Source organism: Branchiostoma belcheri, unplaced genomic scaffold, assembly GCF_001625305.1.
Source record: "Branchiostoma belcheri isolate BF01 breed outbred unplaced genomic scaffold, Haploidv18h27 scaffold9, whole genome shotgun sequence".
Taxonomy (NCBI): Eukaryota; Metazoa; Chordata; class Leptocardii; order Amphioxiformes; family Branchiostomatidae; genus Branchiostoma; species Branchiostoma belcheri.
In genome coordinates, this window is record NW_017804575.1 from 1737720 (window position 1) to 1761444 (window position 23725).

Below are 23725 nucleotides of genomic sequence, written 5' to 3' on the forward strand. Positions count from 1 at the left end.
TGTCAATTAACCTGTCGTCCAATGAGCACTTAGGATTTGAAATTTAATTTGTTCCCTCCCCCTCTCCCAACAGAGGTGTCTGATGATGAGAGCTTTGCTCGCCACTTACAGCAGAGGGAGCAGGACAAGCTGATGGAAGAGCAGCTTACAGATGCAGAGTTCTACTTCTGCCAGGTAAAGGGAAAAAAATTCACTGTCTTCTCAGCTTTCACTTGGTAGAAGTTGATACATAGTTTGTGTTAAACTGTAACAAGGTTAATAAGGCTTAAACTTTAGCTTCAAGGATGCCAAACAATTACTGTTCTGTCTTATAAAGATTTTCATTGTGTACAAAAGGTAAAATTACAGGATTGATAAAGTTATATACTTGAAAACGTTGAAAAATAGAGCCATAAAGGAAACTATTTGTATATATTCCACTGCTACCACATATACTTGATTTTGATATTTAACAGTTCAGATTACCAGTTTAACAGTTCATGTTACCTTTCTAAACTAGAAAGGTAACATTAGCAAATGCATTATGTTTACCTTCATCCGGTGTATTCTAACCCAACAAACTACTGCACAGTTTATTCTTACTCAAAGTCAAATATATTAATATGTATGTGACCAGCCTCTCCTGTAATCCAACACCACAGGGTGTTGCTACAGCACCAGTTACCATGGTGACAGACATCTGGTCCAGGTCATTGACCTTATTTGTTTGGAGAAGAAGGAGAAGAAGAAACTGAGCAAAAACAAAGTGTTTTCCTACTGCGAAGGTAAACGTTATGAACAGTTACCTGTCTAAGTTTGAGACATGTACATTTTGCAAACCCCTCCCTTTCAGATTTGTGGACGGGATTTAACCCACCTGAACGCGGTACGGAGAACGCAGCACATCAACCGCTGTATCGACGCCATGGAAACGGAGAAGAAGCTGCACGCCGAGGAGAACGTAAAAGACGTTCCAGACTGTCCCATCTGTGGCAAAGTGCTGGAAAGCAGGGCAGTAAGTCAACATACAGTTGTTTCCATTGTCAATGTTGCAGAAGAAAAATTAAGCAACCTGCAATTTTGCAGAAAAAATCAGGGAAGGGTTTCAATTGTGTCTGTATGATAATGTTTAGGAGCTTTTGTTCTAACTGACTTTATGATAATTATACTATTTATCATGTGTTCTTCAAATTGCATGTAAAATGTTTGCCAACATGCAATTTTGCATGAGTTTGAGTCAGGGCTTAAAACTAATATAAAAGTGTATTTTTGTAGAAAGTATTTCCAAATTGCTGAACAATATTGTGACATTCTGTAAGATTGCAGAACATTGAAGAAAGTATTCTGACCACTGGCATAAAAATCGTAAGATTACCTACAATGTATGTGACCACGCCTTGAAAAAAGAAGACTTTTGTCAGTGTTTGTGTATTTACAGCAGAGACAGTCGCACCTGAAGCGGTGTGCTGTACAGTATGGAGTCACCACAGTTCAGCTGCTGGACCTGGTCAAGAAACAAGAGGAAGATGAGATGATTCGAAGAAAGTACCAAGCCAGGCCTCGGCTACAGCCTACACAACAAAGGTGGGGATATCAAGTTCCTGCATAGTTACGTTTACCGAAGGAAAACATATTGTTTTGCTCTGGTTCTTCCTCTTCTTCTCCAAACAAATAAGGTCAATGACTTGAACCAGATATCTGTTACCATGGTAACTGGTATCGAGTTACATCATGTTGCAATTTAATTGCAGAAGGAATTTAGACTCTTGTGTCACCATATACATGTACATGTATATGAATGTGTTTGAGTAAGAATTAACAAAGCAAACCGTATGCGAAGGTAAACGTTATGCATTTGCTTTTCAAAAGTTACCTTTCTAGTTACATGCACTTATGCGTACAGAAATATTGTTTTGGTTAGGTTTGTTTATCTGTTTGTAGGTTGGGGGAAATCCATAAAGGGAAAATTGACATGCAAAATTCCCAGGAGAAAATCTCTCTGCTAGAAGTAACATTGTGTTTTATGTGCTAATCTCCAAGCAGATGCTACAGTCACAAGACATTATCCAATTGGCCAGAGGAGTGTCCACTAGTGACCAAACACTCCTCTGGCCAATTGGATACTGTCTTGTCACCGTAGTATCTGCTTGGAGATTATTTATATGCAAAATTAGGTAGGTACGTGTAGTATTGTTGGCTTAAAGTTGAAATTGAAATTTAAATGAAAAGCCCTTTTTTGCCCATTTTGATTCAGTTTTTCTCATGTGTTCCAAATTGTCACTGTACTGTAGGGGTGTAAAGAGACACCATGAGGGACCAGCAGGTACTGCAGGAAAGAGGCCTCGGAAACCAGCCAGGCATGTCATGTATGTTTCACCTTCTTTGCTATAGAATTGTAATAGTGTAACAGTGTCTGTGAAAATCTTGAACGTAATATTTGTTTTTTATTTTTAATGAAATGTTTCATTTCTAAAAAGAGCTTGTTGCAGTTTTGTTATTCGGTGTGCCCTGTTTTATTGTTTGTAATGCTATGCCATCACATGTAGCTCTCTGTAGTATTGAAGTGTGTTATATGGTACCATGATAGCATTGTAGTTGAAGAGATAACCGTAAACTGTGTTCTATAGTTCTAGCAGAGGTCCACCTGGCCAAGGTGCTCCTTACAGGTGGGACAATAGAGTACTAGTACTTGTACAGGTGTACACCAATAACATGACCAACAGATATTTACAAAATGATATTTTTCTGAAAGAAAATGTTGCCATGTGAAACCTGTGTATTGTATACAGTAAAATTGTACCATGCGTCATGACCATTCAGAGAAAACAGCACCGTTTTAGATTTAAAAGTAATTGTTGCCAGAACCCTTCTTTAGACTTAAAGACTACAAGATATTAACGACAACTACAATCTGACCATATTGATGTCATGTAAGGGGTATGTCTTTTTGAGGGGGAATGAGAAAAAATAATATAATGGTGCAATGTAGTAACTGAACTCCTGATACCATGCAAAAGAAAGATTTTTTATTGCTGTTCATGTTAATGGTACACCATTGTCAGATCAGATTTGCTGACATCTCTCTCAAATTCTTATCAAAATTCCTTTGTTTGTCGTTTTTGCATCACTTACTAATGATTGTCTAATCTTTGAATCAAAATTTGCCAGAAAATCTACTTCTGCCTTGATGAGAAGATTAATCAGTGCTTTGCAGCCAATTTCCGAGGAATGCAAAATTCTTCCTGCAATGCTTAAACTGAAGCTGATTTTGTAGGATGTGTGTGTGTTTAAATAATATTTGCTGTGAAATTTACCTTTGATTTATTTGGGTGTGTTGCTAATTTTTAACAAATCAAGACACATTGTATGCATCTCAATGTGCTCATATCAAAATAGCAGACTGGACAAGAAATAACTGTAAAATCAGAAACTAGAAAATGTGACAGTTGGAATTAAGACTATCATAAAACAGAACAGTTACAATTGTAATGTGTTCAATATTGACTTCAATCAAATGGTAATGTATAAATTATTATAGTAGATGACTGTCATCAAAGCTGCTTCTGAATCAGTATTTTCACTCTCTGTAATATAGACCCTGACAAATGTACAATACATTTGTGGTAAGGCCTGATTTTTGCCTGTTCTAAAAAAAAACTCCGACGAGGCTCTGGCCTAGGTGCCATCCTCTGTAGTCCATGGTAGTCCATGGTTGCAAGTAACAATAGGAAGCTGGCAGTAACTACGGAGAATGGCACCCAGGCTGCAGAAGCTCCACGGAACAACAGAACTCAGCATGCTAGCACACTGCTGACTCATAAATGCCGCAAAAGGCCAGCACGTGCCGGCTTGTTGTAAAAGTCGCCATGTACTGCTGCAGATTCACAATACCAAACTTTGTATTTCTGTGGCATTGCAGCATTTTTTTTTGCTAGAGTTTTTTTCAATTCACCCGTGCGCACTAATTTGGGGTTCTTCAGGGGAAGTGATCCATAAAATTAAAGGCATCCAATGTGATTTCAGGGCAGCAAAGCTGGAAATATTCTGAAGAAGGCAATCTTTGTGATGTTGCTTGATGTTACTGCTTCACATTAGCTTCACATTAGCACATTTGAGTCAGCATTTCATACTTTGGGCACTTAAAACTGCAGAAACAAACCCCAAGATGAGTTGTTTCTTTTCTGGATGGTACGCTAAAAATCAGCCCAGAGCCGTTCCACTAACCATTTTCCATCAGAAGTTTGGGTATTTTTGCTCCACAAGGGTCAATATACATTGGGATAGTGTGGTTTCAACTTACTATGTAGATAAAGGACTAGAATATTGGCTTTGAAAAATCGGGTTTCCAAGCCCTAAAAACTGCATTGGATGCCTTTAAGTCAGTGTGGCCTAATTGGTAAATGTTGTTCCATCTCCAGGGACATGGATGAGCGGACCCAAGTTGCCATGGCGATGTCCATGTCACTAGCGGAGAGTGACGACAGCAGGGAGCAGCCAACAGTCACGTCTGCACTCCCCATGGGTGGGAAAGAAGGCAAGAGGAGGAAGAAGGGGGCAAAGTACGTACATGTACAACCACACTTCAGGAGAGTCAAGAAAGTCAATAAATATAGAATACAACACGGTGTATTCCGTATCACCCGAGGTACCAGCCCGACCGCGCGTCGGATCGCCCGACGGCCGAAGGCCGGAGGGAGATCCGATCCGTGGGAGGGCTGGGACCGAGGGTGATGCGGAATACACCGTGTTGTATTTTATTTATGTCATACCCACCCAAGAAAACGCGCCTTTCAATGCGAAATGAGCAAAAATTTGATGTCCCTAAACAAAAAAAATGCGACAACGTCAATTCCAACGTCCGAATTTTGTGTTCGAAATTGGTGCACGCGGTTAGGCCGAAACGCGTTCGAATCGTTCAACAGGACATTTGGAAGCCCCGGGCCGTACGCAAAAAGAACCCCCGGGCTGTACCGCTAGTTATCACACGGGCCGGAACACCCGTATCGAACGTAATCGCGGCCCAGGTAGGACATAAGGAAAAATATACAGTCACTGTGGTAGAAATCCTTTTTTTGCAGTGTTCTACAATATTGCAGAATGTCAAAATTTTGTTCTGCAATTCGGAAATACTGTCTGCAAATGCACACTTAAAAGTTTGGATCTAAACCTATGGTATATGCAAAAATGCATGTTGGCAAACATTTTACATGCAATTTGAAAAATGCAAAATTACTTGCAAAATGTATATTATAGAGTGAACACGAAAAACTCTTAAAACAATAGTCAACCCCTAGCCAGGCTTAGAAAGTAACTTTAAAGGTAGGATGTTTTCCTTTTCCATGGAAAGTACAGAAAATGTCAGTGTGTGCACAATGTCCTGACAACATCTTGAAAAGGGGGCCATTTAACATCTCCTGAGTGGAAAGACAATGTTGTCTTTTTTGTTCTCTGTTCTCCCCCTGACATTCCGATGAATAGTACTAGTCCATTGTGTAATTGATATTGCCTATTCTTTATGCTTGAGCCAGTATAACACCAAGCATCTTTTCCTATAATATTGTGAGCATAAGTTTGTATTTCAATCTACAAAATGCCTGTATTGATTAGACTGATCTGTGTTCCAGGACTGATGAAGTACCAGCCCTGTTGTTGACTAGTAAAGAAGACAGGGACAGAACACTTGCAAAGAAGGTGGCTTCTATCATTGTACAGGTAATGTGTTACAATAATCAACAAGCATGAATGAAAACTTGGAACTGTTTAGACACCTGAGATATTTCTTGTACTAGTCCAAATGATTTGTTATGAATTTGATTTTGAGTGAAACAGCCTGCACTTGAATATGGTTGTATAATTTTTCATTATGATAGCTTCAGCATAGACATCCAGTCATCTGCTATCAATACATGTAGTTCTTGGTTCATTAAACAGTTTTAATAATAATCATACAGTCTATAATATGTGTGTTGATAACAATATGTATTATATGTGTTTAAAGTTAACACTTTTGGTCCAACACAAAAAATTCTCTCACCTAGAGCTTTCGACCAGTCACTCTGGTCTTCCTCAGTAGACTGACCCAGTGAAGCTTGCCAGGTGACTTCTTCACAAGCTTCACTGGGTCAGTCTACAGAGGAAGACCAGAGTGACTGGTCGAAAGCTCTAGGTGAGAGAATTTGTTGTGTTGGACCAAAAGTGTTAACTTTAAACATGTAACTACCAACACAGATGAACTTTCATGATAATACAAATGTATATAATGTGGTTAGGGTGAACAGGAACCTGTCCCAAAGACACCATCCATGAGAAAAAGTAAACTGGGTAGGAAGTACCACACAGCTAGGAAGACCATGGGGAAAGGTCCCAACACTCCTGGGTTTCTGCAGAAAGCTGCCACCAGCAGCCCCCCTGCAGCCTCTTCCAGTACTGCAACATCTCCTGCCTCCAGTCAGGAGAAGGTGGGTGGGATTCTTTCAAGTGTTAAAGCGATATTACTATTAGGCCACATCAATTTAATTCCTTGGTTAACAGATTTTTCTAGAAAAATAATGGAGTGGGCGGGCAAAAAAAAAAACAGGATTAGGCATCCTATTATGGCCAAAATGGTACGATATAAGCCATGAAGTCAACACACCAGGCTGGTTCAAAATTTAAACAATGAATTTTGAACTTTAAATGATACCACTGCATTGAAAGATGGAATAACTGTAACAACTAGGAAGAAAAGGACTGTTTTCAACTGTTCAGGGCAAAATATGAGCATTTTGCAGTTGAAAATCAGAAAAAAATGAAGCGGGCAAATCTGTTAACCAAGAAATTAAATTGGTGTGGCCTTATGTAAGATTTTTTGCATCAAAACTGTTTATAAATTATTGAAATTCTCTCATCTAGATTGTCGTTTTCAATATTTGTCAGCATATTATCGTTGCTATTTCACTTTTCCGGTGACTCAGCGCAGCACGAGAATAAGTTGAGCCAGGTCCGCTGTATTTTTAGGAGGCTCCTTAAAAGAACGTAAACAAGCAGTGGTTTTCGTTCTGGTATCTTCGGCAGCTTCAGCAGGTTTGTGCGGTGCAAAAACGTTGAACCTTTATTCCCCAAAGGTCATTTTGAACCCGGGCAGGCTTATACTATAGTACAAGGAAATGTGGAAAACAACAATGTTTCAAAAAGTGAAAATCTTACATAATATGGCTTTAATGCTACACGTTAAAGATATTTTTAGAAAATATCTTTTAACATAGTGTGAATATCAGGAAAATTGGTATACATGTATGTTGCATTAGAGAAGTACAAATTCTATTGTATCTATAGATGGTAATACACATAAGACATTTTTTGTTGTAGCCTTTTGTAGTTATTCGCCGTTCAACTCTTACCCAGGCCCCCCTGTGGTCCATGACAAAGAGAATTGACCAGAAGAAAACTGATGACTTCTACGTCCAGGAATTGTCCAAACAGATCACTCCGGTCAAATATGTACCCGTCACACCAATGAGGAAGGCAGCCCAGAAAGCAATGTTGACCTTTAGGGTAAGATGACACTATTTTTGTCTGTATTTTGTGAAGGATCCGACATGTACAAGAAAATCATGTACCATAAGACCATAGTCCAACATCAAGATGAACATACTTGTACTAATAGCCTCCATAGCATGCCAAAAACTGGGGGTTTTGGGGGTCTTCATGGTCTTTGGGAGTTTTTATGTGCTATATTCTGATTGCATATAGACAACATAGCCGGCATTACCCCGTTTTTTTTTAACTGGGCTAATCAGAAAACAGCCAAAGGCCACCAACCCCCCAGTTGTAATATTGGTAACCATGCGTTCAGCATTTCTTAGGCTGATGATTTGGATGGTGTAGTGGTAGAGCATTTGACTAGGAAACAGCGGGGTTCGATCCCGAGTTGTACCCGGGACATGTCTGGACATGCGCCCCGATGTTGTGCCCTTGGAAAAGGCACTTTACACGACTTTCCTCACTCCACCCAGGTGTGAATGGGTACCTAACTTCGGGTTGGGAAAGTTGTATTGAGGTCACCAGGTAGCGCCAAATGGCAGCCGCACACAAAAAGTGTGTGTGGAGCAAATACATGTATTGTTATTTGTATCTTGTGTATTATGTGTTAATTTTACTTTGTAAACCCTGTATCAATTCATCACTATAAAAAGGCTGCGATTGCACGGGTACTGTTTGACCAATAAACCATTTACTATTGACCAATAAACCATTTTATAATTATAATTCTTATATTTTATACTTGCTAGAAAAATCATCCACTTTTATCAAAATTCTTAATTATCAGAAGAAAAGCGACACAAGTGAGGGTGAAGAGAGCCCCGCATCAAAAGCTGCTACAGGAAGCCAAAAGGCCAAGAAAACTTCCACTCCTAAGAGGAGTCCTGTGAAGTCCACACCAACCCCCACCCTGACACAAGGAGATACGGCCAGAGTATTAATGGAGCTGGCTGAAGAGGGATGCTCCACACAAGAGGTACAGGATGTCTTTACTGAAGGACAGCCACTGTCGCCTCAGCCTAGTGGCTTCCTACCAGACAGGACTCAGCTCTCCCCCCAGCAGGTAAGTAAAATGCATATTTTAGAAGAATACAGAATGTAGTGTGAGAAAATTTGATTAGGTAGTACACGAAGTCAACCATTTCCTGAATTCCTCCCTGTACTGCTACACTGAGGACACTATATTTTTAATGTCAATGTTGCAAAAATGATTGTACAGCATTTCATCACTCAGGTGTGGAGCTAGAAAAAGTTGATGGCTTGAAAAATGTATGTCCCTTGCAAGGGTCCACAAAAAAAAGGCGGTTGGGAAACAGGAAACACAACATTTTTTTTCCTAGGCCTTAGTACAAAAAAAATCTAAGCTAAACTGACCTCATGTTTCTAACATTCTGTGACCCTCAGATGCCCAGCGCTGTCCTGAACACAGCGCTGACCAAGCTGTCTGCAGACTTCCAGCTGATGGTGAACAGCCCCAAACTCAGCGACTTGAACCTGCTGTGCAAGAACGGGGAAGTGCTGCATGTGCACAAATTTGTCCTGGTCGCACGATGCCCTGTCTTGGCAAAGGTCAGTACTGTGCTGTTCATTTCAAAAACACTATCTCTCAGGCCACACCAAATTAATTTGTTGTTTCTCAGATTCGCCCTGTCCATTTCTGTCTGATTTGCAAAAAAAAATAATTTGGAATTGATGTTGTTGCTTTTTTGGTTTAGGGACACCAAATGCTTGGCTCATTTCGCATTGAAAGGTGCATTTTTTTGGTGGGTATAAATAAAATACAACATGGTGTATTCTGGCCTCCCGTGGGTTGGATCTTCGGCCGTCAGGCGATCCGACTCGTTGTCAGGCTGGTACCTCGGGCAATACGGAATACCCCATGTTGTATTCTATTAGTATTCTATAATATTATGTATCTCCTTTAGTTGTTAGTAACAAACAGTATCCCAATACATTGGTAGCTTAGTTCCCAATTTTTGTCTTTCACAGATGCTAGAGAGTTCCGAAAAGGGTAATAAAGATTTGGCAGCACTGGACTTCTCTGATCACCACAAGGATGCAGTACTAACTACTCTACAGTACATGTATGGGGGAAAAGTCTCTATAAATGATACAGTTTTGGCTACAAATGTGATGAGGGTGGCTCAAAAGTAAGTTTGTCTAATTAAGTAATGACAAACCTTTTTGTTTAACTTTTTGAAATTGCAAGACGATGAAGCTTGATTCACTCTCTTTTTTACTCAAGGATGACAGTAGAAATACTTAGTACTTTGTGTGAATAAGGTCACACGTCTGTAACCGTAACTCTCGCGAGATTATGTTTTGAAGTAATGGTCAATTATTATCCTGATGAAGGCAACTGTGGTCGTTGAAAATTTGATCTCTGTGTAATCTTGGTGTCTTTTTGGTGTTACTGATTTTGACCATATTCTACTCTAAATTTGGAAGCAGAAATATCTTCATGGGTTCCTTCTTACTATAGATAGCTGGATAATATCCATTTGATTTTATATCAAAATAATGGCAGTATACTGGATCTGTAAAGATCTTTGTACATGTAAGTAAGAAAAGAGAAACATTTCTTTTTGCTGTGTTTCCTGAATTGCAGGTTGGAGCTGAAGGAACTTGAGGACACCTGCCGGGCCTTTCTAAAACCCACGTTTTCACCTGCTGACTCATCTCCAGAATTCCAAGAGAAGGAGCTACCTGAACTGTTGGACACCATGCTAGGCTCACCCAGCAGGAGTCCTAACCCATCCCAAGGCAGCCAAAGCTTGGACAGTCAAGGATTTAATGACTCCGAGTTAGAGGACATGGCCTTGAGTCAGAAGCAAAGGTTTCAGACGGCAAAGACGCTGCCGTCAAAAAACGTTAATAAGGAGTCTGCAGTGACAAAGAAACCTACCCAGATGGTGCCACCTGCAGGAAGAGGCCTTGGACAGGCTCCTGAGAGACAAGAAAGTGGCCTCCTAGTTTCACCCATGACTATCGGAAAGATGGTAGAAGCTACAATCGAGAAGAACCTAAAGCAGCATACCAGAATTGATCCTCATGCAAACCTGGCGCCAAATGCAGCTCAACAGCCACTGATTGCAAGCCCAGGGCAGACGACTGGTGTTGGCATTCGGATTCCCGTGGAGCACAGCTACTCAACCAGTCCTAACAAGGTCACACACCGGGGACGCCGAGGGCCAAAGACAACCGTTACACCGATGGTAGAAGGGTTTCCATCATCCGTAAGTCCAGTGAAGCAGCCAGCATTGTTAGCACCTTCAAAGTCAGGCATAGCAACACCTTCATCACATGATGCAGCAAGGAATGTGACTGCTTCAACACATGCTGTGAGATCAACAGCAACTCTGTCGCCTTCACAACTTGGTGGGGCATCGACTGTTACCCAAGCTGGCCCCGCTCAAACTACCATGACTCCCGGTCCACTGCCTAGGCCGGGAGTCAGGGAGCAGTCTCTCATCATCCAGTCCCGAGAGCTGTCCAGCAAGGTGGGCTGCCCGGAGTGTGAGAAGTCGGAGGTGCGAGTGTCTGCAGACGAGGCACAGATGTTGATCCAGGGTGGCCCGGCTGCACACGCCATGCGACAGTTGATCCTGGCGAGACAGGGGCCCTGTCCACACGGGAAGTTCCCGTCGTGGTGTCCCCCACTTCCCCCAACATGGACTCCCCCACAGGGACAAGAAGCTGTCCAGGGACGACCCACAGGTCACCTGTTGGCTGGTCTTCGGTCCCGAACACCCCCCAGTAGTCCCGTGCGGCAGACCGCATCAGCGACGGCAGTTACAACAAGCGCTACTAGACACTCATCCACAAATCCAGCTCAAGCTGGAGGTCCACATGGTCCAAGACTGCAGAACTTTGATCCCAGTAGTCCACCTTTTGGACTAGGTTTGGGCGGTTTAGCAGTGCCTTCTATGCAAAGCAGACCGGGAGGGATGCAACCTGATGTAAGACCACCTGGGAGTAGAATGCCCATACCACCACCCCTGCCAGGGTTTGGGCCGCTAGCAGTAGGTGGTAGACTGCCCCCAGCGTCAACTCTGCTCTCCAGGACCAACATTCTTGCTCAGATGAGACAGCCTTCCCAATCCTCCCAGGAAAGATATGGACCACAGGGCATTGTGCAGCAGCAGTATCATCCACCAAGGACATTTCCAAGTCAGAGAGATGCCTCCATGTCTCAGAGTCCACAGAGCAGTGGAAAAGAACCAGATTCCTCGGCATTATCCCAGTTGAGAAGCCCCTCGAGACTGCTCTTACATGCAGCACAGACCATGATACCTGGTAACCAGTATCTCAGCGGGCAGTTTCTGTCTCCACCTGCCATGCAGAGGCCGTCGCTACCTGACGGCACACCGCGGCTCTCTGTTGTCGCAGAGACAAGCCCACCTACGTCAACTGGGGTGGCCATTGTCCGAATCCCTGCTCCATTGGAAAAAGGCCAAGACAGAAGTGAGCGACATGTAAGCCCACCACGTGCCTCAGTGCCTGGAACTGCTGGAGGTCACGTTTCCAGTTTTTCCGCCTCACCGAGTCTTGCTTCCACTCAAAGAACGCCCCTTAGGTCATCAGCCGGTGCCACCTTCAGCTCAGCATCACTCAACAGCAGCACGGCAGACATGTTTGCAGTGCCTGATACTCCCCCCAGTTCAGGGAGGCCGAAGAGAAAAGTCGGCAAACAAGGCCGAGGCAGGACGCCCTCCGAGTCAGACAACGATACTCGTTCAGCAGCCGAAGCTCTAATGTTCATGTCGCAACGAAGAGAGGATTCAGAAGGACAAGAGGATGCTTCACCACCTCCCCCAGGAATTCCAGGTACCCAGGTACACAATGCCTCTAGCCCTAAGTCTGAGATTGTGGTACAGGTTAGCAATGATGGAGGTAGTTCAATACCTCCTAGCAACCCAACTGTGATGCATGTCTCGAGATTGAGCAACCCAGAGCATCAAGGGAGTTCCCAGGGTGCTAGAACACCCTTGATCCGACCGCAGAGTTGGTCAAGTTTGGTAAGGAGGGAGGGAGGTACGAATGAGTCGAGCATTCTCAAGGTCTTGTTGCAAAAAGGGGTGGCCGCGGCCATTCCACAGCTGTACAAGGATCAGGAAGTCCCGCCCCAGATTCAGAAGCAGGTTTTGAGAGAAACACGGTTGAAAGGAAAGAAGAAAATAATCAAGCAGTATGATGCGCAGACATGTGGTGAAATGGTGGTGGGTAGTAGTGGTGAAGTGCATGAGCGGATGTTAGTGATTAGTAGAAAAGGTGAACATGTGGTGGATAGAAGGAGTGGTGCAGGTCTGCATGATAGTCATTCTGGTGCACAGAAAGAGGTGGTGGTTGGTGAGGAACAACAAAGAGAAGTGCATGACAGAAGCAATGATAAACAGGATGACCTGGCAGGGGAAGAGAGTGGTACTGAATCTCTGTCATGTCCAACTGCCGATGAGTTAAGAGACAGCATGCTATGTAAAATATTACACCCTGAAAAGTCCAGTCCGGTACCGAAAAGAAAGGGGAAAGCAGCGCATGATGGAGGTGAAGTGAAGAAGGTGCAAGGTAAAGATTTGCATGCTGAGAAACTAACACGTGCGAGAGTACTAACAAAAGAATGCAGTCCAATGGTTGGTGAGGCAAGGTGTCATCAGAAGGAAGGTAATAATAGTGTGGCTGCTGTGTGTGTCGGTGAATCGAGTGTGAAAAATGTTGCGAGGCAACGTTTTGCTTCAAAAGTAGAAGAGGACACAGACTGTGATGAACTTCGTTCCACTTTTACAGGTCCGTATAGAAAGCAAAGAAGAGGAAAAGCTGCAGCAGCTGCTACAACATTCCCTTCTAGCAGCTCACCACTGAGTAGTGAGGCATCTCCAAGGGGAACAGTAGAAATAGTGGCAAACTCTAGAAGAGAACGGTCAGCAGCAGGAAGACAAGAACCTGATATAGGCAAAGTTCCTAGTGTTTTTGACAACAACCAAAGAGTACCAGCAGAAAACCGAGTTAGCAACACCAGAGACCAGGGAAACTACAGAGTAACCAGGAGAGCATCACAAAGAAAGAAGCAGGCCACTCCTAGTGATGCTATGATGCAATCATCTGTACAGACTAGAACCAGGGGTGGCAGGCAAAAAGATGTAGAGGCGTCACATTCACCTACGAAACGTCTTCGCATGCAGCGGGCACCCGAAGGGAAGAGGCATGCTTGTACTCAGTCACCAAAGAAGTTTTGGACTGACTACCTGAAGGCTCAGTTGGCTAGTGGTCAGGCCCCACCAGGGCCAGTAGGAGAGTCGATGATGCAGACACCAGGCTTGAGTGCAGTAAAACCTGTAAGAAGAGGCATCTCCTCACCAGAACTGGCTCTGACGTCTCCAGGAGTGGTCGGGTCAGCGGCCCACCAACCCAAGTTCTCAACCCCTGTTGGGAGCCACACGCAAACAGGGGGCTCACCTCGACTCAGCCTCGACCAGGAGCTGAAGGAAGCAGAGACAGAAACTGCATCCCATGGAACTGGTCCAGAACCAGGTGGTCCAATAGTGGAAAATAACAAGGAGATGTCATTGGACTCTACAGACTCTCAGCAAGCTAATGGTGCCAGTAAGAGAGACCAGCAGAAAGAGGCATCAGTTACAGATAGCCCTGATGCACCAAGCAAGCTGCAGGAAGCCTGTTCAAACCCTAATGACTCCTTCACTAGTACAGATTCTGAGGGAAGCAATGCTACTAGGCCAGGCCGGCTGTTTGAGACAAAAGGACAGGAAGGTCCGGCTGTGATTGTACAGACTCAGTCCGAACTCCTTTCTCCCACCATAGATTTTCACGAGGAGACCATTGTTCCAAGGTCAGTATCACCCACACCACCTCAGTCACCACTAACTACTGTTAGATCCCGAGTCTCCTCTCCAACCTCCCCTACAGTTGGCCCAACCCCTGAGCAGGGCCAGGGTAGTGTATCAACAGGAGGAACTGATCTAAAAGCAAAAGACACTCCTTCAGCAGCTGTCGAAGTCATCGAGGTTTCTGATGATGATGACGTACAGGAAGGTGAAGATCTTCAAGATGATGCTAAGAGGAAAAGATCCACACCAGACTCCGTATCAGAAGCAAAAAGACCAAAGACTGATGGTCATGACTCATCAACAGTCGGTGACGATGCAGAAGATGATGTTGAATGTGTTGCAGACAACTCGGTTGGTGCTGGTGGCTTGGAGGACGTGGAGAGGATTGACCTCACCCAGGAACGTGGTGATGAGACTGCTTCTGAGTCCCAGCAGGGTGGTTGTGGGACAGAACACGGATGTGGGACTCCTGAACCTGACCAGTCACCCTCTCCCAACGGTCAGAGTGATCCAGTGGAGGAACAACAGTCCCAGAACAACTCCCAGCCCTCTGTGGTGAATGACAGTTTCATGGATTTCTTTGATGACGGGGGCTACATGGAAGTTCCCTTTGGTGGGGAGGTGGAGTGTGCTGCTGAATCATCTGATGACAGAATCAACCCGGACGGTGGCACCAGGAAAGCTGGATTTAAAGATGGCCAAAATGTTGATGTAAGCCTTTCTGACAAATATTTCCTTTTTATTTGTAATTTTATATCTATGTTTTCCTTTGCAGTGGAAAACATATTGTTTTTGCTTTGTTTCTTCTTTTTCCGTCCCAAACAAATACATGAAAGTCAGTGACCTGAACCAGACATCTGTCACAATAGTAACCAGTGTTGGGTTACATCATGTTGCAATTTTATAGCAGGAGGGATTTAGACTTCTTTCACCATATATCTTCCGCTGGATATTTTTCAAAAATTGGGCAACTGTCTAATTCGCCAAAAAACAGTTACTCAAGCAACTGGATATGATTTTGAAAACGTCAGACGTTTCAGCTAGTATCCACTAGCTTTCGTCAGTGACTGAGAGACCAGAGGGGAAAGCAGGTTTATAAGTACAACCTGTTGATTGATATGCAAATAAAGTGAAGACATATGCAAATAAAGTGAAGACATATCCAGTTGCTTGAGTAACTGTTTTTTGGCGTATCGTATTACCTGGATGTCTAACCTTCATCGACGTAACTGTCTAATTATTCATAACTTGTAAATCCTCTTTTGTAGGACTCGAGTCTTAGGTTAGATGCCTCCTCAACAAGTGACAAACACACCACACCACCAGTGCCTTCATGCCCAAGAAATGCTTCTGATGTCATTGAAGAATTCCCAGACACTCAGCAAGAACCTATCCATGTTGAAGAAGATGCTCATATTGAGCAGGATGTTGCAGAAGTTGTTGAGGAGTCAACGAATTCAGCAGGAGAGGATGTGGTGAATGATAGCATGTATGACTTGGAGGCCTATCAGGAAGACTATTATTGGGATGCATGCAATGAGCCCCAGCAGGAGGAACCAACAGCTGTGCAGGGTGATGTTGGAAGTGTGCTTGGGAACAGTGATACTGGAACAGGTATACAATGACTTCTGTATATGACCTTTTAACTCAACCATGGATATATATAAATATACATTTGTATATACTAGATAGGCCACAATATTGGATTTTTTTCTATAATATATTTATTTTCTGTCATATTTATAAAGGGGTTCCCCACTCAGTGATGACACTGCTTTTCTGTGGAACCCTGTGTTACACAAATAAAATACAGTAACGTACAAACAATAAGATTAAGAAACCGATACAATGAATAATGATATTGACAATGATAAATATATGTAAAGAAAAACCGGTAACTAACAAATAATCATAAGTAATAAGAGGATAAGAGTGCAAGTTTATTTTGTGATATGGCAACATTAAATGTGTCAACCCAGTTGTTCTGTCCTTCAACAATATTTTGAGAACCTGTGTCATGATGAAGATAGAAAACAGTAACTTTAGTAATACTTCAGGGTACGGAAGTATTGTTTATGGGTGTCTGATTTGTGAGTTTGTGTATGTACGGACAGAGGAGGTTGATAGTATGTGGATGGGGAAGATTGACAGGCAATCTACTATTAGTTTGATTCTTTTGTTTGTGTATTCAGTTGTACGTCTGCTTTGAATCCGTGGTATTATGTTTTGTGTTATTGTTGTGTTTATTTGTCATTTCGTAAAACGATCAATAAAAAAAGATTGACAGGCAAAACGAAAGGTCAAAAGTCTCAAAATCTGGCCAGGAGCAAGTTGGAATCAGGGGTGAACATGGGGGAATTCAGGAAGCCAAAGACGGCATACTTCAGAACTACAGAAGTCTGAACTCTCTGATTTCTTTTTTTTTTATTCATATATCAAATACATAACAATGTAATGAACCATCCATTACTCACTTACTCACCTTACAGTAATCATAATAATAACAATAATAATAATAATAATAATAAAAATCATAATCCATAACTGACCATAATAACTGATCATAATCATAACAATAATCATAATCATAACAATACACATAATCCTAATAATCACTGATCATAGTAATAATAATTATAATAATACCAATAATACTCATAATCATAATAATCACTGATCATAATAATTATTCATAATTCAACTCATAACTGTTCATAATAATAACTGATCATAATGATAACAATAATCATAACTCTCTGATTTCTTGTTAGGTCCTGTCAAGTCCACACCACTGAACACACATCGCAAGAGCAAGGCCCCCTTGGTTCCCATTACTCCCATGCCTGATTATCCCAGCATGGAAACACCAGAACTTAAGGTAAAGATCCAGAAAAGTGAAATTTTCTTCAAAGATGCTTCAATGGGATAACTTTTCATGAGTCAAGAATGAATTTAAGAATCTAAAAAGTTTGAGAGTTATTGACATTATGAACCTACTTATGTACAATGTATAATGTATATAGACTTATGATGTGATCAAAACATGGCAGTGTCTAAGAAGTAACGTGATTTTGAATTCTGAAGATTATTGATCAGTCATGTAGTTAGCATGCCAGTTTTGTTTGAAAAAATGTGCTAATAAGACTTGTTTTAACTTGAGACTTTTCTTTCTCAGAAACAAGTCAAGAAATTTGGAGTAAGGGCTCTAAAGAAGCCTCAAATGGTGGCAAAACTGACGGAAATCTACCACTATACACATCAAGGTACATGTTAAGATGTCCATCTCTGTAAGGGGGCATATTCCTCTCCTCAGATTGTAGTAAGTAGACTGCTTGTACAGCACAAATGTGCAACATCCACTAGAAGTTTGCAGTTTGAACTGTGCATAATCTTTCACTGAAGGCAACAGGAATTGCTCATTACACTTAAGCATTACTTACATGTACTATCTGTTAAATAGATTTAGATTTCATTGAATATACATGCCCATAGCCAGGGGGGTTTGGAAGAACCCACAAGGCTCAAAAGTCAACTTTTTGGACCACTTTTCACCTAAATGTCCAAGATTTTTCTTTAGATGGACTGATTCGTGTCACCAACGGGGCTGGAATCGTATAAAAACTGCCTACTTTGTCATTGAATAAAAAATTATCTCTGTTTTTTTTTCTTTGAAATCCTCTCAAAAATGCAGGAAATGCCATTTCAGAAGGTTCATTTTCTGGGGTAGCATGCTCCCGGACCCCCCCCCTAGGAACCTCGGCACTCGCCTCGTGCCTACAGCGCTCGCTGGTCCCTCACGCACTGGGAAGAAACCCCCCCCCCATTCAAAATCCTGGCTACGGGCATGATATACATGTACCTGTCTGGAATGACACACGATTGAAGAACAAAGCCAAAACATGTAGTCATCCTTCTCTTCTTCATCATAGTGGAGACAGATTCAGAAGATGAAAGCCCATCAGTGGAGAAGACCAGTAACAATGATACAGAGCTACAGGATGGCCAGATGTACCATAGACAGACTGTGATACATGAAGTGCCTCGGTTAGAAGCCCGACTAGGAGAAGTTGTAGAGACTGTTCCCTGTACAGATACTGGTCCTACTGGCAGTGACATGGACTCAGATGGGAGCACTGACAGCAACAGGTATTATTTATTTTTATTTATTTATTTATTTATTTGTCTGCTAGCCAATGGCTGTTACAAAGAGCTTGCCCTGCTGACAAGACATGACATCATTTAACAGCAACATATAAGTTGGCTTAAAAAAATTTTTAATTATTTGACAGCAGGTCAGCAACAGGTATTTGACCTCTAACCATTAAATAGTTTTTTTTTATTTTTAGGCCCCACCAATTTGATTTGTTGGTTCTTGTATTTTTTCAGAAAAAATATGAAGCGAAAGGGCAAAAAAAAATATATAAACAGACTTGGCATCCTATGATAGCCCCAAATGCTATCATTATAGGAGCCATGAATTCAGCCTACCAGGCTGGTTTGTAATTCAAACAATGAATTTCAAACTTTTAATCAACTACAGCATTGTTAGATGAAAAAATTGTAACAGCTCTGAAGAGAAGGGGCTTCCTTCAACTGTTGGGGCCAAAACATGAGCATTTTGGAGTTGATTCAGAGGTTAAAATGTTTTTTTTTTGTTGGCAAATCAGAAAAAAATGAAGCGGGCGAATCCGTGAACCAACAAATTAGATTGGTGTGGCCTTACTGTTTGAAGAGAAGAAATTATGAAAACGTGGAAAATACTGTCAAAAGGTGTATAGCATACTTGGAATAATACAATGTACTCCTGTGGTCTAGCTACTGCATCAAATATGAAGTTCCCTTTGTGGAGAATGGTATAACCCGAGTAAGGTCATAGGTCATCCAGCCAGCTGTTCCATCTGTACTGCCATTATTGTTAGCTCCAAATATGCCGAGAAATGGGTGAGCATTGGACAACGTCTGGATGTTTATAGGGGTTTCTTTTCTCTAGTATTTCTGCAATATTTTACAGTGAAGAAGGTTTTATTAATTTTTTTCCAGTGTCAAATGGCTGCTAGGAATAGCTTGACTTACTTGACTTAAGTACCAACGTGGCGTGTTGGATACTGTCTGGCCAATTTGATACTGCCTGGCCAATTTGATACTGTTTTGCAGCCACCGAAACATCTGCTTGGAGATTAGGTAGTAGGTATTAGTAAGGCCATGTTGATTTGATTATATGGATGACATCCTCTGGGAACCCCGAAACTGATGCAAGCGTACAAATAAGAAAAAAAGTTTGAATGAAAAAAAGTTGCCTTCGTTATGAAATCTAGGTGGTCATGAAGGTTGAACAAATGACTAAACACACAGAGTAATATTTTATTGGTATGGTGAATAATAGACTCTTCATTTTCATTCCTTCACATTTTCTTTTTGTCCTTTGGAATGAATTTTAGCTTTCTGTGACATAAGCATCGTTTTCCAATTATATATTTTTCAATTTATGTTGTATGTTTGCTCATTTTGCAGCTACTTTGTACGATTTATTACACAGTATGGTCGAAAACTTTTTTTTTTGGAAATGAAAAATCATGCGCGCGCGGATGTCATCCATATAATCAAATCAACATGGCCTAATCAATACTCAACACAGAGACCATGATGACTAATGTTTTATACTAACCAATGTTCTGTTTTTGTTACCAGTGAGGGTGAGGAATTCGAGGTGTCAGATGATGATGATATCACTCCGTCACAACAGGTAAGGGTCGAAAACCAAATTGATTTAGGTAACAGCCAATGGTATGGCTCGAAAGACTATCATATTAACTTACCAAAAACTAAAAAAAAGAATACAGGCTGAGATTTTCTTTTGTTAACGCCCTTTAATTTTAAAGGCATCCAGTGCAGTTTTTAGGGCTTGGAAACCTGAGTTTTCAAAGCCAATATTCTAGCCACTTATCTACATGTACATACTAGTACTGAGTTGAAACCACACTATCCCTATGTATTATTGACCCTCATGGAGCAAAAATTTTTTTATGGAAATTTTTTCAAAAATGGTTACTGGAAGGGCTCTTGGCTGATTTTTAGAGTACCACCCAGAAAATAAAGGACTCATCTTGTCATGGGGCTTGTTTTGGCAGTTTTAAAAGTCTGAAGTATGAAATACAGATTGAAATGTGCTAGTGTGAAACAATATACCAGTTTTGCTGCTCTGAAATTGCATTTGACGCCTTTAAAGCTTTTGTAGCTTCAGTGGGTTTTAGGAGCAATGTTAGAACTGTTTGAGTGTGTTTTCCTGTATTCAGTTAACCTGGAAGCTTGAGTACAGTGGGTCGCGGCTGGTTTCCTATCGGCCCGCCAAGGACATTTACCCGCGAAACACGATCCAGCCGGCCAGGGTAGTTTAGCGCGACCCGCTGCACTCTGGCTTCCAGGGTAGAATTCAGTGATCCCAGAGATTCCAACTTTGACTTTACTCCAGGTTGATGGAGGATCTCTTAAAGGACAGCTGCTCCACTGGGTTCGAGACAACAAGGAGCTTTACCAGAAAATCCTGCAGTATGAGGTAATGTTTTTTTTCTTTTTCCCCTCTTAAGGTTTGTTGGCATGAATTTTGTTAATTTTGGCATGAAAATAATGACTTTTCTGTTTACAAAAATCAAAGAGTTTGAAGACACAAAATTCAGTCAGTCTTGTAGCTGAAGGGATATCCTTCCATCCCATATACAGTTATTTGGCTTCCGAATTATTTCCTGGAAGAGGTGGTCGCTAGACTCGAGGGTGTGCAGACTCAAATGAAAAAAAACGGGTGTGCCCCCTTAATGTGCCCAAAGTGTGCTTCTCTTTTCCCAAGTAGTTATCTTTTCCCAAGGGCACAACCTTGAGCCTGCTTGGGGTGTGAAGAACACAAAATCTTAAATTTATAATATTCTAAGTCAGGAACCCTATTCATACAAGACCACCTTGTAACCTTGTCACGTGGTCTAACTCCAAACGTTTCCCACAGCCTATAGATGCTGAGGACCTTCAGCAAACCTTGAAGTCAGCTGGAATACGCTGCTCCAAAAACCAGCTCCTCGACTTCCTGGATGAACAGTGCATCACTTTCATCCTACCGAGTTCTCGAGAGAAGCGGTTAAAAAAGCCAAGAAGGAGGAGGAAGAAGAAAACTCCCCCTGCGGCAGCTGCAGTGGTATAGTCCAAACTGGTATCTGTATCAGATGTATATGACTAATATGTATCTTGGACTGTGCCATTCTTTGTGGTGCACAGATTTGACCAATTTGAAAGATTTTAGTTAAGAAAATTAAGGCTGGCATTGCTCTGTACAGTTTTGCTAAAAGCAAATTAATTATGAACATTGGATATATTATTTTAATTTTAGGATACACATGGTTGGTAATCAGGATAATATAATTATAGCTTGTATTGTACCTATGGTTAATACCACAATCATACTTGTAATTTGTATTTTCATAACTTGAGTGATATCAAGGTTTGTTACATGGTTCATGTTAGAATTACTGTTACTGGACAGGTGTGTATTTTAGCCAGGAAAAACTATATACATGTATCATTACTACAGATACATGTAGCATCAGCTTTCTTTCATCTCATTTTGTATGCATTGTATGCAATATTCTGTAATAGACCAGTTTACCGTTCACTGATCGCATGAACTGCGTACATCACGGGGGACATTTTGAATAGAACACCATTCTAGAACTGGATTTTGCTTGTGTCCCCCCCTGGCAGATTTACTGATGTGTGTAACTTTAATTTCTGAAAGTTCCTGACCTGTGCACGCCTCTAGGAGTCTATACATGTAGCTTATCGATACTTCACTGAAGGATGGCTGTCCCCACTTTCCTTCCGCCCAATCTCACCAGATAACCATGTAACAGTGGGGGATTTATAGGTGCTACCAACTGACCTGGCCGATGGGTCTAGACCTTTTCGGCCGAGTGGTTAGAACATCGGACTGGTGCCCGGGAGGTCGTGGGTTCAAACCCCGGTCCCGGGTTTTTATCTGTTTCTACTGGCTCCTCCTGTTTCTTACAACTGATTCTGGTATCTGAGAGCAGAATGCAGACCATCGCAGTGATCTGCCAGAGGGGACATCACAAGCAAAAGCTACGTTTCAACTTCTGGATTCTAGAATGACGTTCTATTCAAAATGTCCCCCCTGTGACCCGTGAAAGGTAAACTGGTCTATTGCCACACTGCATCAAGACAAAGAGTGCCATACATGTTACCCCTGACACTCACTAATGCTGTGAAGTATAGGGTTAGATATTTGTAAGCTGCCCAGTGTTCATTTCAAGTATACAGACATAAATAGTCCTTTGCTGTTAGGAGCAGTGACAACCACCACTGGGATGTAACCGTGATTTGATATTTGGATCAATAAATATTTTATGTACAACACATGTTGCTTTTTTTTCATAGAATAAAGATGAAAATGAAAACAAGGATGTATAAGCTGAAAGATTGTTTATGATTGTATGCACCATTTTTAATCGAACTCACGACCTACCGAATGCAAGGTGAGCACTCAACCCACTTGGCCATTGCATAGTTTCATTTGATCAGTAGTGTTTCTTATCAAAAACAAAGACTGAGGTACACGTAGCTAGGGAAAAGGTATTCTTTTATTGAGAAATAGAATATTTATGGACATACAAAAAAAAACTTTTTTCACAGATATTCTGAGGACAAATGACATTTAAGGCTATAGCTACTTTGTCTTACGCTGTCTTACAGGTAATTTGTACTTATAGGTAGTTTGGCACAAAGTTTAACTTTCTGGGTCCAAAAAAATGCACCCGATTAATCTTATTCTTACAGACAAGCAAGGAGGATCAAAAAGAGATCTTTTTTAACCTCCTTGAGACAAGTACATGTATAATTATCCTCAACTATCGAGAACTCCATTATCAGATGGAATGTCTTCATCCAGGTCTTCAGATGTGATAGAGTCCTCATCCTCAACTGAAGGCTCCACAATCGTAACTTTCTTCTCTCCTTTACTCTGATTGGTCTGTTCACTCCCTGCGGAGCTCCCATTGGTTGATTCTGGAGGCTCCCCGTTTGTTTTCTGTTTGGCTTCGGCCGTCTCCCGTTTCTTTCTCTCCCTGTAGGACTTCTGCACCAGGGCAGCACAGGTCTTGTAGTCCGTCTCCTCAACTTGTTCACTCCCTGTGCAGCCAGAATATAAACTGTTCAGTTTTTCTATCATGAAAGTTCATCGGTGTTGGTAGTTACATGTTTAAAGTTAAAACTTCAGATCCAACACCTGGACACAGTAAGAATATTGGACACTGAACAAGACTCGCCAAAAGGCAGTTACTCATGAATTACTGGACAAGACTATTTCCTGAGAGGGGTGAAAGAGG

General features: G+C 41.7%; 1 protein-coding gene across 1 annotated transcript in view; it reads left to right on the top strand.

Moving 5' to 3' along the window:
- The window catches only part of LOC109487823, a 35558-nt gene extending 12088 nt beyond the window's left edge, over positions 1-23470 (top strand). The window contains exons 3-21 of the mRNA XM_019791908.1: positions 74-174; positions 833-994; positions 1418-1563; positions 2271-2345; positions 2607-2645; positions 4398-4538; positions 5604-5691; positions 6249-6437; positions 7363-7512; positions 8288-8563; positions 8905-9069; positions 9490-9650; positions 10109-11975; positions 12504-15053; positions 15611-15956; positions 17114-17220; positions 17518-17605; positions 17706-17707; positions 23390-23470. Coding sequence (XP_019647467.1) covers positions 74-174; positions 833-994; positions 1418-1563; positions 2271-2345; positions 2607-2645; positions 4398-4538; positions 5604-5691; positions 6249-6437; positions 7363-7512; positions 8288-8563; positions 8905-9069; positions 9490-9650; positions 10109-11975; positions 12504-15053; positions 15611-15956; positions 17114-17220; positions 17518-17605; positions 17706-17707; positions 23390-23470 — 6734 coding nt within the window. The remainder of the gene's footprint in view (positions 1-73; positions 175-832; positions 995-1417; positions 1564-2270; positions 2346-2606; positions 2646-4397; positions 4539-5603; positions 5692-6248; positions 6438-7362; positions 7513-8287; positions 8564-8904; positions 9070-9489; positions 9651-10108; positions 11976-12503; positions 15054-15610; positions 15957-17113; positions 17221-17517; positions 17606-17705; positions 17708-23389) is intronic.
- Positions 23471-23725: the final 255 nt, after the last annotated feature.